This window comes from Nerophis ophidion, linkage group LG20 (assembly GCF_033978795.1).
Source record: "Nerophis ophidion isolate RoL-2023_Sa linkage group LG20, RoL_Noph_v1.0, whole genome shotgun sequence".
Lineage (NCBI taxonomy): Eukaryota > Metazoa > Chordata > Actinopteri > Syngnathiformes > Syngnathidae > Nerophis > Nerophis ophidion.
In genome coordinates, this window is record NC_084630.1 from 8595991 (window position 1) to 8614376 (window position 18386).

The 18386-nt window shown below is 40.6% G+C and overlaps 1 protein-coding gene across 1 annotated transcript in view; it reads left to right on the plus strand.

The window, feature by feature from the left end:
* Nucleotides 1-15394: 15394 nt before the first annotated feature.
* The window catches only part of soul5l (heme-binding protein soul5, like), a 14611-nt gene continuing 11619 nt past the window's right edge, over nucleotides 15395-18386 (plus strand). The window contains exons 1-2 of the mRNA XM_061880407.1: nucleotides 15395-15545; nucleotides 15986-16045. Of these exons, the coding sequence (XP_061736391.1) occupies nucleotides 15544-15545; nucleotides 15986-16045 (62 nt within the window). The 5' untranslated portion in view covers nucleotides 15395-15543. The remainder of the gene's footprint in view (nucleotides 15546-15985; nucleotides 16046-18386) is intronic.

Sequence of the window (18386 nt, forward strand, 5' to 3'; positions counted from 1 at the left end):
GGAGAGTTGTGGCTTCTGTGCCTTTTATGACGCGCCACGGACACGCAGCCCGCGAGCACTTCCGGGAAAGAGTTGGGCTGGCGCTTCAAAATAAGAGCGTGTGGGGTTTACGCGTGAGTTGCACAGCCAGTTCGAATTAAAATGAAATGAAATTAAATCAACAATATGATTTGCCCGAGAAGCTGGATAGGACAAAAAATAAAAAATAAAAAAAGAAGAATTTTATTTCGGTCCAGTGGTTCCCTGGAGGTACGTGAAGGTATGCCAAGGGGTATGTGAGATTTTTTAAAATATTCTAAAAATAGCAACAATTCAACAATCCTTTATAAATATATTTATTGAATAATACTTCAAGGAAATATGAATTTAAGTTAATAAACTGTGAAAAGAAATACAACAATGCAATATTCAGTGTTGACAGCCAGATTTTTTGTGGACATGTTCCATAAATATTGATGTTAAAGATTTTTCTTTTTTTGTGAAGAAATGTTTAGAACTAAGTTCATGAATCCAGATGGATCCCTATTGCAATCCCCAAAGAGGGCACTTTAAGTTCATGATTAAGGTATTTTTCGGAGTATAAGTCTCTCCGGAATATAAGTCGCACCTGCCGAAAATGCATAATAAAGAAGGAAAAAAAACATATATAAGTTGCACTGGAGTGTAAGTCGCATTTTTTGGGGAAATATATTTGATAAAACCCAACACCAAGAATAGACATTTGAAAGGCAATTTAAAATAAATAATAGTGAACAACAGGCTGAATGAGTGTACGTTATATGAGGCATAAATAACCAACTGAGAAGGTGCCTGGTATGTTAACCTAATATATTATGGTAAGAGTCATTCAAATAACTATAACATATCGAACATGCTATACATTTACCAAACAATCCGTCACTCCTAATCGATAAATCCGATGAAATCTTATATGTCTAGTTTCTTACGTGAATGAGATCAATAATATTATTTGATATTTTACGGTAATGTGCTAATAATTTCACACATAAGTCGCTCCTGAGTAATAGTCGCACCCCCGGCCAAACTATGAAAAAAACTGCGACTTATAGTCCAAAAAATACGGTACTTCTATGTATAGAAATCTTTATTTATAATTGAATCACTTGTTTATTTTTCAACAAGTTTTTAGTTATTTTTATATATTTTTTTCCAAATAGTTCAGAAAGACCACTACAAATGTGCAATATTTTGCATTGTTATACACTTTAATGAATCAGAAACTGATGATATAGTGCTGTATTTTACTTCTTTATCGCTTTTTTTCAACCAAAAATGCTTTGCTCTGATTAGGGGGTACTTGAATTTAAAAAATGTTGACAGGGGGTACATCACTGAAAAAAGGTTGAGAACCACTGATATAATCAACAATTTTGTGTGATCAATTTAAAAGCACAGATGATACATATTAACAATCATACACATACACACAAAAAGAAAAATAATCACCGAAAAAGGAATAGACTGAAGCCAAGGCTTCTATTTGTCTATCCTACTGGTTCTCAACCTTTTTTCAGTGATGTACCCCCTGTGAACATTTTTTTTAATTCAAGTACCCCCTAATCAGAGCAAAGCATTTTTGGTTGAAAAAAAGAGATAAAGAAGTAAAATACAGCACTATGTCATCAGTTTCTGATTTATTAAATTGTATAACAGAGAAAAATATTGCTCATTTGTAGTGGTCTTTCTTGAACTATTTGGAAAAAAAGATATGAAAAATAACTAAAAACTTGTTGAAAAATAAACAAGTGATTCAATTATAAATAAAGATTTCTACACATAGAAGTAATCATCAACTTAAAAAACCCTCTTTGGGGATTGTAATAGAGATCTATGAACTTAATTCTAAACATTTCTTCACAAAAAAAAGAAATCTTTAACATCAATATTTATGGAACATGTCCACAAAAAATGTAGCCGTCAACACTGTTGTATTTTTGTCACAGTTTATGAGCTTACATTCATATTTTGTTGAAGTATTATTCAATAAATATATTTCTAAAGGATTTTTGAATTCTTGCTATTTTTGGAATATTTTTCAAAAAAATCTCACGTTCTCCTTGGCATACCTACAAGTACCCCCCAGGGGTACGCATACCCCCATTTGAGAACCACTGGCCTGGAACATCAACGTTCCAAAAAATCAATGGAATGAAAGTAATAATTTTCCATTATTTCACCTTTCAAGACTTTCTTAAACCTTAACCTAAGAAGTACATGTCTCTCAACTCATCACTTGCTTTCCACCATATAACTCCTAAAACTGAAATACATTCGTATTTTATATTTGTTCTTACTTAATATATTTAAAAATCAATATCCCAAAATATATTCCTGAATAATTTTCCTTAATTAATAAACTTAAGAAATATCCAACAACACAAAACAAAAACACGAAACACAATTCTCCATTGTTTTTAAAAACACAATATTTGAACATTTTACCACATTAAAACGAATAAAAGATTGGTAGGTTCATAGTCGCAGGCTTTGTGTAATTCTATACATGAAACATGAATGCATATCTTCTACTTGTTACTCATTTGTTTATTTTTTTCTGTATTGCTAAAATGCTCTTGAGCTGCAAGTTTTTAAGGTGAAATCTGAATCAGTGTTTCTTCACCATCTTTGGGCCAAAACATATTTGTTTGTCAGCTTTGGTCCGTAGGGCCGCAGGAGTATTTAGTTGTAATACATTTTCCCACCACTTGTGGCAGTAATGACAATTTCAAACGAACATGAGCGTTTTTTAAGCGCAAAAATTATGACTAAAGTGGTGAAGCGGTATTTGCATTTGCAATTTATTTGTATTGACAGTCTAGTTAAGAAACATATTCATTATCAATTTATTTATTTTTTTGGCGCAACTTAATCGTATGTACAGTATTTATTTTTATGATCAGCCTGACCTAAGCTTTCATAATGTTTTTTTTATTTCATTTGGGCAAGGTTTATTCTGTTGAACTGTAAGTAGGTTTAAAATCAGTAGTGAATACGTCTAAAATAAATACTTAGATTATTAATTTGGTGTTGATATCTGAGCGGGCTCCAGGCCCGAAGTCAAAAAGGTTAAGAACCCCTGCTCAAAATATTGATGTCACTGTCAAAGCATGTGGTTCCAGCACCACCTTAAGTCCATCCATCCATTTTCTACCGCTTATTCCCTTTTGGGTCGCGGGGGGCGCTGGCACCTATCTCAGCTACAATCGGGCGGAAGGCTGTGTACACTCTGGACAAGTCGCCACCTCATCGCAGGACCACCACCTTAAGTAATTAATGAATTAATATTTGTGTAAATTTAAATTATTCAGTTCCATATCGATCCATCCATTTTCTACCGCTTATTCCCTTTTAGGGTCGCGGGGGGCGCTGGCACCTATCTCAGCTACAATCGGGCGGAAGGCTGTGTACACTCTGGACAAGTCGCCACCTCATCGCAGGACCACCACCTTAAGTAATTAATGAATTAATATTTGTGTAAATTTAAATTATTCAGTTCCACATCCATCCATCCATTTTCTACCGCTTATTCCCTTTTAGGGTCGCGGGGGGCGCTGGCGCCTATCTCAGCTACAATCGGGCGGAAGGCGGCGTACACTCTGGACAAGTCGTCACCTCATCGCAGGGCCACCACCTTAAGTAATTAATGAATTAATATTTGTGTAAATTTAAATTATTCAGTTCCATATCCATCCATCCATTTTCTACCGCTTATTCCCTTTTGGAGCCGCGGGGGGCGCTGACGCCTATCTCAGCTACAATCGGGCGGAAGGCGGTGTACACTCTGGACAAGTCGTCACCTCATCGCAGGGCCACCACCTTAAGTAATTAATTAATTAATATTTGTGTAAATTTAAATTATTCAGTTCCATATCCATCCATCCATCCATTTCTACCGCTTATTCCCTTTTGGGGCCGTGGGGGGCGCTGGCGCCTATCTCAGCTACAATCGGGCGGAGGGCGGTGTACACTCTGGACAAGTCGTCACCTCATCGCAGGGCCACCACCTTAAGTAATTAATGAATTAATATTTGTGTAAATTTAAATTATTCAGTTCCATATCCATCCATCCATCCATTTTCTACCGCTTATTCCCTTTTGGGGTCGCGGGGGGCGCTGGCGCCTATCTAGGCTACAATCGGGCGGAAGGCGGTGTACACCCTGGACAAGTCGTCACCTCATCGCAGGGCCAACACTTTAAGTAATTAATGAATTAATCCATCCATCCATTTTCTACCGCTTATTCCCTTCCGGGGTCGCGGGGGGCGCTGGCGCCTATCTCGGCTACAATCGGGCGTAAGGCTTTTTACACCCTGGACAAGTCGCCACCTCATCGCAGGGCCACCACCTTAAGTAATTAATGAATTAATATTTGTGTAAATTTAAATTATTCAGTTCCATATCCATCCATCCATTTTCTACCGCATATTCCCTTTTGGGGCCGCGGGGGGCGCTGGCGCCTATCTCAGCTACAATCGGGTGGAAGGCGGGATACACCCTGGACAAGTCGCCAGCTCATCGCAGGGCCACCACCTTAAGTAATTATCCATCCATCCATCCATTTACTACAGCTTATTCCCTTTTTGGATCGTGGGGGGCACTGGCGCCTATCTCAGCTACAATCGGGCGGAAGGCTTTTTACACTCTGGACAAGTCGCCACCTCATCGCAGGGCCACCACCTTAAGTAATTAATGAATTAATATTTGTGTAAATTCAAATGATTCAATCAATCAATCAATCAATGTTTATTTATATAGCCCCAAATCACAAATCTCTCAAAGGACTGCACAAATCATTACGACTACAACATCCTCGGAAGAACCCACAAAAGTTCAGTTCCATATCATATTTTGTAACTTCTACCTGGGATTGTTTCCCTTCAAAGAGCCATAAATCTAAATCCCTACCATTTGTTGAGTTTTGTTGGCCCACAGTACATTGTGCAAACAAAATCTAAATAAAAAGTAAGGATGTAAGAAAAAAGAGACATAATGTATTAGAATGAGAAAATAATTGAGGCTAATAACGAAAGGGAATAAGCGGTAGAAAATGGATGGATGGAACTCATAATGAGCTCATAATGCTTGGAAACTTGCTTTGTAGCCAAAATTTTGATCAAAGTGCGTCGTCCCTGTTCAAATAAACTAGCAAAATAAAAATAAAAATAATAGTAATAATACGCATTTTCACCTCCAAATAAAAACTGTCTTTAGTTATACAGCATATGTCTTTTTTTAGTATTTTTACAAATTGTTTACAAAAATAAAAATATCTAAACAGTAGGGCTGCGAATCTTTGGGTGTCCCACGAATCGATTCAATATCGATTCTTGGGGTCGCGATTCGATTATATATCGATTTTTTTCGATTTAACGCGATTCTCGATTCAAAACAGTATTTTTCCGATTCAAAACGATTCTGTATTCATTCCATACATAGGATTTCAGCAGGATCTACCCCAGTCTGCTGACATGCTGGCAGAGTAGTAGATTTTTTTGAAAAAAGCTTTTATAATTGTAAAAGACAATATTTTATCAACTGATTACAATAATGTAAATTTGTTTTAACTATTAAAGGAAGCAAAAATATGACTTATTTTATCTTTGTGAAAACATTGGACATAGTGTGTTGTCAAGCTTATGAGATGCCATGTAAGTGTATTGTTCTTTTTTTTTATTTTTATAAATGTCTAAAGATAATGTCAATGAGGGATTTTTAATCACTGCTATGCTGAAATTATAGCTAATATTGATACTGTTGTTGATAATATTAATTTTTATTTCACTACTTTTGGTTTGTTCTGTCTTGTTTGTGTTTTCTTTCATTTGCTCTGTTTATTGCAGTTCTGAGTGTTGCTGGGTCAGGTTCGGTTTTGGAATTGGATTGCATTGTTATGGTATTGCTGTGTATGGGTTTGTTGGATTGATAGATAAAAAAATAAAAATAAAAAATTAAATAAAAATAAAAAATAACAACCATTTTTAAAAAAAATGAGAATCGATTCAGAATCGCACAACGTGAGAATCGCGATTTGTATTCGAATCGATTTTTTCCCACACCCCTACAAAACAGCCTCCACAAGCCCCTTTGTAGAAAAACTTTGGACACCCCTGGCTGAATTATTGTTGTATTTAGTTTTTTGCAATATGAGCCGTACAAATGCATAAAAGTTTAGAAGTAGTAAAGTAATTTTGACGTAAAGATGGAAGCTGCTTATTCGTCAGTCTGATAAAAAATACTTCCATGCTTGGAACAAAACAGCTTACATCAATCAATCAATCAATGTTTATTTATATAGCCCCAAATCACAAATGTCTCAAAGGACTGCACAAATCATTACGACTACAACATCCTCGGAAGAACCCACAAAATGGCAAGGAAAACTCACCCAGTGGGCAGGGAGAATTCACATCCAGTGGGACGCCAGTGATAATGATGACTATGAGAAACCTTGGAGAGGACCTCAGATGTGGGCAACCCCCCCCCCCCCCCCCCCCCCTCTAGGGGACCGAAAGCAATGTATGTCGAGCGGGTCTAACATGATACTGTGAAAGTTCAATCCATAGTGGCTCCAACACAGCCGCGAGATTTCAGTTCAAAGCGGATCCAAGACAGCAGCGAGAGTCCCGTCCACAGGAGACCATCTCAAGCGGAGGCGGATCAGCAGCGTAGAGATGTCCCCAATCGATACAGGCGAGCGGTCCATCCTGGGTCTCGACTCTGGACAGCCAGTACTTCATCCATGGTCATCGGACCGGACCCCCTCCACAAGGGAGGGGAGGACATAGGAGAAAGAAAAGAAGCGGCAGATCAACTGGTCTAAAAAGGAGGTCTATTTAAAGGCTAGAGTATACAGATGAGTTTTAAGGTGAGACTTAAATGCCTCTACTGAGGTAGCATCTCGAACTGTTACCGGGAGGGCATTCCAGAGTACTGGAGCCCGAACGGAAAACGCTCTATAGCCCGCAGACTTTTTTTGGGCTCTAGGAATCACTAATAAGCCGGAGTCTTTTGAACGCAGATTTCTTGCCGGGACATATGGTACAATACAATCGGCAAGATAGGCTGGAGCTAGACCGTGTAGTATGTTATACGTAAGTAGTAAAACCTTAAAGTCACATCTTAAGTGCACAGGAAGCCAGTGCAGGTGAGCCAGTACAGGAGTAATGTGATCAAACTTCCTTGTTCCTGTCAAAAATCTAGCAGCCGCATTTTGTACCAACTGTAATCTTTTAATGCTAGACATGGGGAGACCCGAAAATAATACGTTACAGTAGTCGAGGCGAGACGTAACAAACGCATGGATAATGATCTCAGCGTCTTTAGTGGACAGAATGGAGCGAATTTTAGCGATATTACGGAGATGAAAGAAGGCCGTTTTAGTAACGCTTTTAATGTGTGCCTCAAAGGAGAGAGTTGGGTCGAAGATAATACCCAGATTCTTTACCGTGTCGCCTTGTTTAATTGTTTGGTTGTCAAATGTTAGAGTTGTATTATTAAATAGAGTTCGGTGTCTAGCAGGACCGATAATCAGCATTTCCGTTTTTTTGGCGTTGAGTTGCAAAAAGTTAGCGGACATCCATTGTTTAATTTCATTAAGACACGCCTCCAGCTGACTACAATCCGGCGTGTTGGTCAGCTTTAGGGGCATGTAGAGTTGGGTGTCATCAGCATAGCAGTGAAAGCTAATACCGTATTTGGGTATGATGTCACCTAGCGGCAGCATGTAGATGCTGAAGAGTGCAGGGCCAAGGACCGAACCCTGGGGAACTCCACACGTTACCTTAACGTAGTCCGAGGTCACACTGTTATGGGAGACCCACTGCATCCTATCAGTAAGATAAGAGTTAAACCATCTTTGTGAAAACATTGGACACAGTGTGTTGTCAAGCTTATGAGATGCCATGTAAGTGTATTGTTCTTTTTTTTTTTTTTTTTTATAAATGTCTAATGATAATGTCAATGAGGGATTTTTAATCACTGCTATGCTGAAATTATAGCTAATATTGATACTGTTGTTGATAATATTCATTTTTATTTCACTACTTTTGGTTGGTTCTGTGTCGTGTTTGTGTCTTCTTTCATTTGCTCTGTTTATTGCAGTTCTGAGTGTTGCTGGGTCAGGTTCGGTTTTGGAATTGGATTGCATTGTTATGGTATTGCTGTGTATGGGTTTGTTGGATTGATAGATAAAAAAATAAAAATAAAAAAATAAAATAAAAATAAAAAATAACAACCATTTTTAAAAAAAATGAGAATCGATTCAGAATCGCACAACGTGAGAATCGCGATTTGTATTCGAATCGATTTTTTCCCACACCCCTACAAAACAGCCTCCACAAGCCCCTTTGTAGAAAAACTTTGGACACCCCTGGCTGAATTATTGTTGTATTTAGTTTTTTGCAATATGAGCCGTACAAATGCATAAAAGTTTAGAAGTAGTAAAGTAATTTTGACGTAAAGATGGAAGCTGCCTTTTCGTCAGTATAATAAAAATACTTCCATGCTTGGAACAAAACAGCTTACATAGCGTCCAGCATCAAATAATAAACATGAACATATTGCATCGGCGTTAATGTGAGTGTGAACGTTGTCTGTCTATCTGTGTTGGCCCTGCGATGAGGTGGTGACTTCTCCAGGGTGTAGCCCGCCTTCCGCCCGATTGTAGCTGAGATAGGCACCAGCGCCCCCCGCGGCCCCAAAGGGAATAAGCAGTAGAAAATGGATGGATGGATGGATGGATATTGCTCCGTAAGTCAAGTCAATATTGCAGTACAAGTAAAATACAGTAATACAAAAAAAAGTAGTTATATTTGGCAGGTTTTTGTACATCCAGTGTTATGTACATTTGGGTCAGGTGGTATTCCGTGTGAAATAATACGCACGTTAAAGACAAAGGCAAACATTTTCTGGTATGGAAAATCAACTGTTAACTATTTTTTCTGGAATTTAGTAATCAAAATTGGTCATTATTATTATTTTACGGCAATATTGGCGATTAATTAAACACGAGGAAATATTTAAAAAATATATTATATTAATATTAAGTTAAAAACAACTATGCATTTTAATCATGAATAATTTGCCCTTTTTTACTGTGCAATGCATTTAAGTTCTAATGGGTGTTTTATTTTGAAATGCGGACCGGCTGTAGAATAGTTCAATACCACTGTGAGAAATGCAGTAAAAAAAAAACGCATAGTTTGAAACCACTTATCCTTTTGCAACCACGCAACCGTGTTTTTCATTTTCATTTTCAGCTTTTGTCATTACAAATACAAACACAAATAGTGTTGTCTTCTCTATTACAAATATGCTGCAAATATGCATCTGATTTTTTATTTTATTTTTTTTTTTAAGAATATTCATTTGGGAAAACCCCCACTTTTTAATATGACTAAAATAAGTTGAAGAGAAGTCACAAGTCTTCCATCTCATACAAAAAAAAAAAAGGTTTTAGTGAAGCTGAAGCCACTCAAAGTGGAACAGGAAGTGAAGATGACTGCCTAGCATGCATTGTCTGTCAGCTGACTCAAGTGTGCTGATGTCATGGTCACTGTGGCACTTTGTGGGGTTCCCCCCAATTGTATTAAATAATTGTTTCATTAATCCATTTAATTTTGATAATTAAAATAAATAATAATATAATTTTATTTAAATTATTTCCATTAAACAATACATTTAATCAATCAATCAATCAATGTTTATTTATTTAGCCCCAAATCACAAATGTCTGAAAGGACTGCACAAATCATTACGACTACAACATCCTCGGAAGAACCCACAAAAGGGCAAGGAAAACTCGCACCCAGTGGGCAGGGAGAATTCACATCCAGTGGGACGCCAGTGACAATGCTGACTATGAGAAACCTTGGAGAGGACCTCAGATGTGGGCAACCCCCCCCCCTCTAGGGGACCGAAAGCAATGGATGTCGAGCGGGTCTAACATGATACTGTGAAAGTTCAATCCATAGTGGCTCCAACACAGCCGCGAGAGTTCAGTTCAAGCGGATCCAAGACAGCAGTGAGAGTCCCGTCCACAGGAAACCATCCCAAGCGGAGGCGGATCAGCAGCGTAGAGATGTCCCCAACGATACAGGCGAGCGGTCCATCCAGGGTCCCGACGAGCGGTCCATCCTGGGTCTCGACTCTGGACAGCCAGTACTTCATCCATGGTCATCGGACCGGACCCCCTCCACAAGGGAGGGGGGGACATAGGAGAAAGAAAAGAAGCGGCAGATCAACTGGTCTAAAAAGGAGGTCTATTTAAAGGCTAGAGTATACAGATGAGTTTTAAGGTGAGACTTAAATGCTTCTACTGAGGTAGCATCTCGAACTGTTACCGGCAGTCCCAATTTGCGTGTGCAAAGACAGCAAAACTGAAACATGCGTCCTCTTTGTGTTTTGTAGTTCTGTGGGAGGAAGTCAAATAGTCTCTATTGTGGCCCACGTTGCAGCCTGTGTGGGTGCAGCTCATCCTCAGCCTGTTAGTGGTGGAACAAATGCTTCTGAACCGCTTCCTGGATGGCTGTGGTTCCAAAGAGGGGTTACTAGTGTGGGTGAAGTCTGTGGATGTTTCATTGGCCTTCTTCTCTAGTCTTCTGGCATTGAGAGTGTGCAGGTGAGGGAGCTCCAGTCCGATTCTGCGCTGTGCAGCTCCCAAAAACTACAATGATGCAGTTAAATCTAAACGTATGTTTGTTTCTGGTTTATTTAAGGTTTATTCAGGTGTACTGGAGAGGAGGCTACGCCGGATAGTCGAACCTCGGATTCAGGAGGAACAGTGTGGTTTTCGTCCTGGTCGTGGAACTGTGGACCGGCTCTATACTCTCGGCAGGGTTCTTGAGGGTGCATGGGAGTTTGCCCAACCAGTCTACATGTGCTTTGTGGACTTGGAGAAGGCATTCGACCGTGTCCCTCGGGAAGTCCTGTGGGGAGTGCTCAGAGCACAATAGCAATTCTTTGTATATATGTAGATTATGCTATATATCAGGGGCCAGCAACCTAAAATGTTGAAAGAGCCATATTGGTCCATAAATACAAAAACAAATCTGTCAAAGCCATATTACATACAGATAGTGTGTCAGGAGATATAAATTGAATTATGAGGACTTAAAGAAAACCAAATGAGCTCAAATATAGCTCCAAATGAGGCATAATGATGCAATGTGTACATATAGCTAGCCTAAATAGCATGTTAGCATCGATTAGCTTGCAGTCATGCAGTGACCAAATATGTCTGATTAGCACAATTTACACAAATCAATAACCTCAACAGAACTCATCTTTGTACATTCATGCACAACGTTAAAAGTTTGGTGGACAAAATGAGACGGAAAAAGAAGTGGCATGAAACACGTCTTAGAAAGTCGGAGAAAGTTATACATGTAAACAAACTAGGGTGAGTTCAAGGACCGCCAAAATTAGTAGGACAAAACGGCGTTCGCCAAATACTCGAATCAGTGAAGCATGTTTAATACAAACAGTGTTTCTTTATAACAATTAGGGAGGTTTGTGTCATGTTTGTCCTCCTACAGAAACCATATTAAAGCAAAAAATATATATTTTTTGTATTTTTTCCCCCTTATCTTTTTCAATTTTTCAGAACCGCGGGTTGCCGACCCCTGCTATGTATGGAGAAAAAAAAAATTAACCACCTGATGTTAGTACATCAGCACATCCTGTAATTTGATTTTGATATTATTTTTTTTGTCTTGATGGATTGAAAATTAACACCAATGAGTTGACTGAACATTATCGAAGAATTTATTCAGAAAGTATAAATAACGACTAATAAAGGTAGAGTATGGGGTATCGGACTGTCTTATTGTGGCGGTCCGCTCCCTGTACGATCAGTGCCAGAGCTTGGTCCGCATTGCCGGCAGTAAGTCGAACACATTTCCAGTGAGGGTTGGACTCCGCCAAGGCTGCCCTTTGTCACCGATTCTGTTCATAACTTTTATGGACAGAATTTCTAGGCGCAGTCAAGGCGTTGAGGGGTTCCGGTTTGGTGACCGCAGGATTAGGTCTCTGCTTTTTGCAGATGATGTGGTCCTGATGGCTTCATCTGACCGGGATCTTCAGCTCTCACTGGATCATTCGATCTCTATGTTTAACATCCTCCATGAACCAGGACTTAGTTTAGTCGGACCACGGTACTGTATGAGGTTGTCAAAAATATCGATACTTAGATACCGACACACAGAAAATGCATAGATACCTTCTTTTTTCAGTATAGTTAGTACCAAATACTGTCCAAAACTATTTTGTCACCGAACCACGTCAGTTATTGGTGTGAGCATCGAGCCTGACTCGGCCGGGGTTTGAATTCACGACCAACCAATCTCAGGGCGGACACTCCAACCACTAGGCCACTGAGTAGGTTTTAGTAATGATTATAATAATGATTATATAATTATGATAATAATTAGCAAGTCCGAGTCCATGGTTCTCGCCCGGAAAAGGGTGGAATGCCATCTCCGGGTTGGGGAGGAGACCCTGCCCCAAGTGGAGGAGTTCAAGTACCTAGGAGTCTTGTTCACAAGTGGGGGAAGAGTGGATCGTGAGATCGACAGGCGGATCGGTGCGGCGTCTTCAGTAATGCGGACGTTGTATCGATCCGTTGTGGTGAAGAAGGAGCTGAGCCGGAAGGCAAAGCTCTCAATTTACCGGTCGATCTACGTTCCCATCCTCACCTATGGCCATGAGCTTTGGGTCATGACCGAAAGGATAAGATCACGGGTACAAGCGGCCGAAACGAGTTTCCTCCGCCGTGTGGCGGGGCTCTCCCTTAGAGATAGGGTGAGAAGCTCTGCCATCCGGGAGGAACTCAAAGTAAAGCTGCTGCTCCTTCACATCGAGAGGAGCCAGATGAGGTGGTTCGGGCATCTGGTCAGGATGCCACCCGAACGCCTCCCTAGGGAGGTGTTTAGGGCACGTCCAACCGGTAGGAGGCCACGGGGAAGACCCAGGACACGTTGGGAAGACTATGTCTCCCGGCTGGCCTGGGAACGCCTTGGGATCCCCCAGGAAGAGCTAGACGAAGTGGCTGGGGAGAGGGAAGTCTGGGTTTCCCTGCTTAGGCTGTTGCCCCCGCGACCCGACCTCGGATAACCGGAAGAAGATGGATGGATGGATGGGGGAGCGGCAACATCTAACAATAGATCCACTCTTAATTGCTGGAACGGCAGAATTGTCATCCTAGTGTGTAGCTCAGACCTACCTGTTCCTGTCTACGGCGCTAAGCCTTCTGGGTAATGTAGTTTATAAACATTTAGATAGATGGATAGGTCTTTATTGTCATTGCATAAGTACAACAAAACTCTGTTTTCAGCACAAACCCGTTCAAGGTTAGACAAACAGTGTACAGGGTTACAGAACAGGAACGCTGATGAGTCGCCCCTAGGCGACTCGTAAAAGATAGGGAAAAAGGTAAAACGCTGGGGAAGGATGAGTAAAAATAATATAATCTAGACTGGGCTCCTGAGGAGGCCCACTCTGGAGTGGGAAAAAAAACCTCCATAGCAAAGCACATATACATATTACAATGTACATCTCGAGATATCTAACAACAGAGGGAAGGGAGTGCGGGTTCATGGTGGTTGGCCGCAGCTCTCAGGCGCTGACCATCCTTTCATCACCCCTATGGGATTTACTTCCTAATTGACAAAAGTAAGGTTTTATTTTAATCCAGAGAAAGTCAGTTAAGAACATATTCTTATTTGGAAGCATTACCATAACACGTTTTGGAGTGTGTCAATAACCTCAAAAATGATAGCTTGTAGAACTAATTCCGCAAGTATAAACCTCAGAGTCATATTTTGGTACTTGACACATGCTAACTATTGGTTTTCTAACACCAGCATGTTTGCATTCTTGCTTTTTTTTTCTTCTCATTTTGCAGATACACACCTAAGAGTCATATATTTTGTTATTTGACGGTTTCTAGTTAGCGTGCTAATGTTAGCATTTCATTTCACCTTCGGCTTTTCAGCATTCATTAAAGTATTAAAGTATTCCTAATTCTAAATCTGATTTTTTAATACCCTTATAGTAAACAAGGGCTATCCATCCATCCATCCATCCATCAGTCGGATCACATGCACAGTCTTTTGGTTGCTTTGTTGGGTCTGCTCCTGTCTCTGGCCATGCTCCCCCCACCCCAGCAGACGATGGCGTGGAACACCACAGAGGCCACCACAATGTATATGTCTTTTTTGTTGTTGTTGTTTCACTTTTGTGGCTTCTACACTGGTTGCATCAGCTCTGCTCTTTTAATATATTTAATGTCCTTTGTGTTCTTTGATGTTTCCCTCTTACACAAATGTTTATGTGTGCTATGGCTATGAGGGGTTTTTTCTCCCTTGGTCTCAATCTGGAACCCCTCTCCAGGGACCCAGGCTTAGACTGAACATTTCCCCCTGGACTCTGAGCGTTTACCTGTTTCTCACCTTTTTTGTAAAGGCCGCCGAAAGTTGGCAGACCCGTTAGCGATCCTGTTCTGTCTCCCTGTAATCTTTATTCTCCTCTTGAATGGGATTGTGCTGGAAATCTTAATTTCCCCTAGGGGATTATTAAAGTATTTCTAATTTTGATTCTGATTTTTTTTTTAATAACCCTATAGTAAACCAGGGCTATCCATCCATCCATTCGTCGGATCACATGCACGGTCTCTCGGTGGCTTTGTTGGGTCTGCTCTTGTCTCTGGCCATGCTCCCAGCATAAGATGTTTATGTATGCTATGGCAATGAGTTTTTCCCCCCCTTAGCCTCAGTCTGGACACCCTCTCCAGGGACCCTGGCTTAAACTGAACATTTCCCCCTGCAGCCCTTAGCGTTTACCTGTTTTTCACCTTTTTTGTAAGGGGCGCCGGGAGTTGGCAGACCAGTCAGCGATCCTGTTCTGTCTCCCTGAAAAACGTAATTCCTCCTTCGGGATTATTAAAGTATTTCTGATTCTGATTCAGATTTTTGAATACCCCTATAGTAAACTAGGGCTATCCATCCAGCCATCCATCCATCCGATCACGTGCACGGTCTCTTGGTTGCTTTGTTGGGTCTGCTCCTGTCCCACAGTGGCCACCACAGTGTATATGTTTTTCTGTTTTCTTTTGTTGTTGTTTCACTTTTGTGGCAGGTTGCATCAGCTCTGCTCTTTTAATGTCTTTAATGTCCTTTGTGCTCTTTGATGTTTCCCTCTTACACGTATGTTTATGTGTGCTATGGCTATGAGGTCTTCTTACCCCCCTTGGCCTCAGTCTGGACTCCCTCTACAGGGGCCCAGGCTTAGACTGAATATTTGTTCTATTTTTGAATAACCCTACAGTAAATAAGGGCTATATCCATCCATCCGATCACGTGCACAGTCCTCTCCCGGCTGTTTTCCGGCTCTGCCCCGCCCGCCGTCTGCGATGCGGACGGATGAGGTTCGTGCGTCAGAGTGCAGCAGACACACCGCAGTCAGTCCCAGCCAGGCAGTCCGTGTCTCTCCGCCAGCTCCGTGGGAAGGACACGCACGTCGGGGACCATGTGAGTGGCCATTTCACACACACACACCACAGAATAACAATAACGTACGCGGTAGTAGATGGATGGATGGATGATTCACCTTCATTCTGCTGACTTTTTTCTGCAGAGTCACGCTCAAGTTATCCCCATTGCGGGTTAAACTGATTGTGCATTGTACATAACCTGGTGTTCATTGAGCTTGTGTTATCAACATCGCACGGGTGAGAGGGTTTCATGCAAACCAGGCGAGATTTTGCATGCCGATCCTGCAACTTGACCTCAAAATGTCTTTGCTGGTGTAGAGGAGGGTGAGGATGATGATGATGCACTTCCTCTGCAGTGGCAATGCACCACACGCTGGTGCCTCCCTGCACACATGCACCTCCAAAAATAAATTTAAACTTTAACCTGCACCTTCCCCCCCATATTCACCACCTTTCACATTGTTTGTGTCTCGTCAGGATTTTCCTTTCAGCCGTGGCTGTGTTGGCCCTGGTGGTTATCACTGAAGGAAGTGTTGGGTAAATATTAACACTATTCATCTCTATCTTTGCACTCAGTGTTTTGTTGTTAAAAAAATAAAAATAAAAAATAAAAAATCACTTCAGTTGTTACCAGGACCATGGATTTTAGTTTTATTGAAATGAACAAATGTGATGCAAAAAATAAAAGCTGCTTTTAAAATATTACATTGATCAAAACTATCATTTGCATTGTTGGAGCAACTTAAAATAATATTGAACTTTTCTCACCAAATATTAACCCCAGAAAACAGAAAAAAGCCCTCCAAGTAGCATGATGACTAACATTGAAATACAGCAGCGAAGTAGGCCTAATTATTCATTAAAAACAAAGCGCAGGTTTTATTAACAAGCATATTTAATACAAAACCCAAATCCAGTGAAGTTGGCACGTAAATGGTGAAAAAAAAAACAACAGAATACGATAATTTGCAAATCCTTTTCAACCTAGATTTAATTGAATAAACTGCAAAGACAAGATATTTAACGTTCAAACTGGTAAATGTCGTTAATTCCTGCAAGTATTAGCTCATTTGGAATTTGATGCCTGCAACATGTTTCCAAAAAAGCTGGCACACGTGGCAAAAAAGACTGAGAAAGTTGAGGAATGCTCATCAAACACTTATTTGGAACATCCCACAGGTGAACGGGCTAATTAGGAAAACAGGTGGGTGCCATGATTGGGTATAAAAGCAGCTTCCAGGAAATGCTCAGTCATTCACAAACAAGGATGGGGCGAGGGTCACCACTTGGTGAACAAAAGCGTGAGCAAATCGTCCAACAGTTTAAGAGCCACATTTCTCAACCAGCTATTGCAAGGAATTTTGAGATTTCACCATCTATGGTCTGTAATATCATCAAAAGGTTTAAGAGAATCTGGAGAAATCCACTGTACGTAAGCGGCAAGGCCGAAAACCAACATTGAATGCCCGTGACCTTCGATCCCTCAGGCGGTACCGCATCAAAAAGCGACATCAGTGTGTAAAGGATAACCCTCCGCATCAAAAATTGGAATTGGGGGGTTAAATCACCATAATGATTCCCGGGCGCGGCCACTATTGCTTCCCACTGCTCCCCTCACCTTCCAGGGGGTGATCAAGGGTGATGGGTCAAATGCAGAGAATAATTTCGCCACACCTAGTGTGTGTGTGACAATCATTGGCACTTTAACTTTAACTTAATAGACTGCAAAGACAAGATACTTCATGTTTGAACTGAGAAACTTATTTTTTTTTTGCAAATAATCATTAACTTTGCAAAAAAGGTGGCACAGGGTCATTTTTAACACTGTGTTACATGGCCTTTCCTTTTAACAACTCTAAGTAAACATTTTGGGAACTTACACATCTGTGAAGTCACCATTAATGCTGAAAGGTACATACAGCTTTTGGAACAACATATGCTGCCATGTAAGTGCCATCTTTTTCATGGACGCCCCTGCTTATTTCAGCAAGACAATGCCAAGCCAAGTGTTACAACAGCGAGGCTTCGTAAAAAAAAAAGAGTGCGGGTACTTTCCCGGCCCGCCTGCAGTCCAGACCTGTCTCCCATCGAAAATGTGTGGCGCATTATGAAGCGTAAAATACGACAGCGGAGACCCCGGACTGTTGAACGACTGAAGCTCTACATAAAACAAGAATGGGAAAGAATTCCACTTTCAAAGCTTCAACAATTAGTTTCCTCAATTCCCAAACGTTTATTGAGTGTTGTTAAAAGAAAAGGTGATGTAACACAGTGGTGAACATGCCCTTTCCCAACTACTTTGGCACGTGTTGCAGCCATGAAATTCTAAGTTAATTATTATTTGCAAAAACAAATCAAGTGTATGAGTTTAAACATCAAATATCTTGTCTTTGTAGCATATTCAACTGAATATGGGTTGAAAAGGATTTGCAAATTATTGTTTTCTGTTTATATTTACATCCAACACAATTTCCCAACTCATATGGAAACGGGGTTTGTATAATTATTTCCCATTCTTGCTTGATGTCCGGATTCTCTGTTGTGGTATTTTAGGCTTCAGAATGCACCACACATTTTCAATGGGAAACAGGTCTGGACTACAGGCAGGCCGGTCTAGTACCCACACTCTTTTACTACGAAGCCACGCTGTTGTAACACATGCAGAATGTGGCTTGGCATCGTTTTGCTGAAATAAGCAGGGGCGTCCAAGAAAAAGGCTTTGATTTGATGGCTAAATATGTTGCTCATACCTCAAATACAGACCTCGTTTGTACATTTTTCATTGGTTAAACAGTCTTTCCATCATGGAAACATGACCGTTTTGCCAACAGTAACTTAATACGTTGAGTAACAATACGTTTCTGGTTCTACTGGTTTC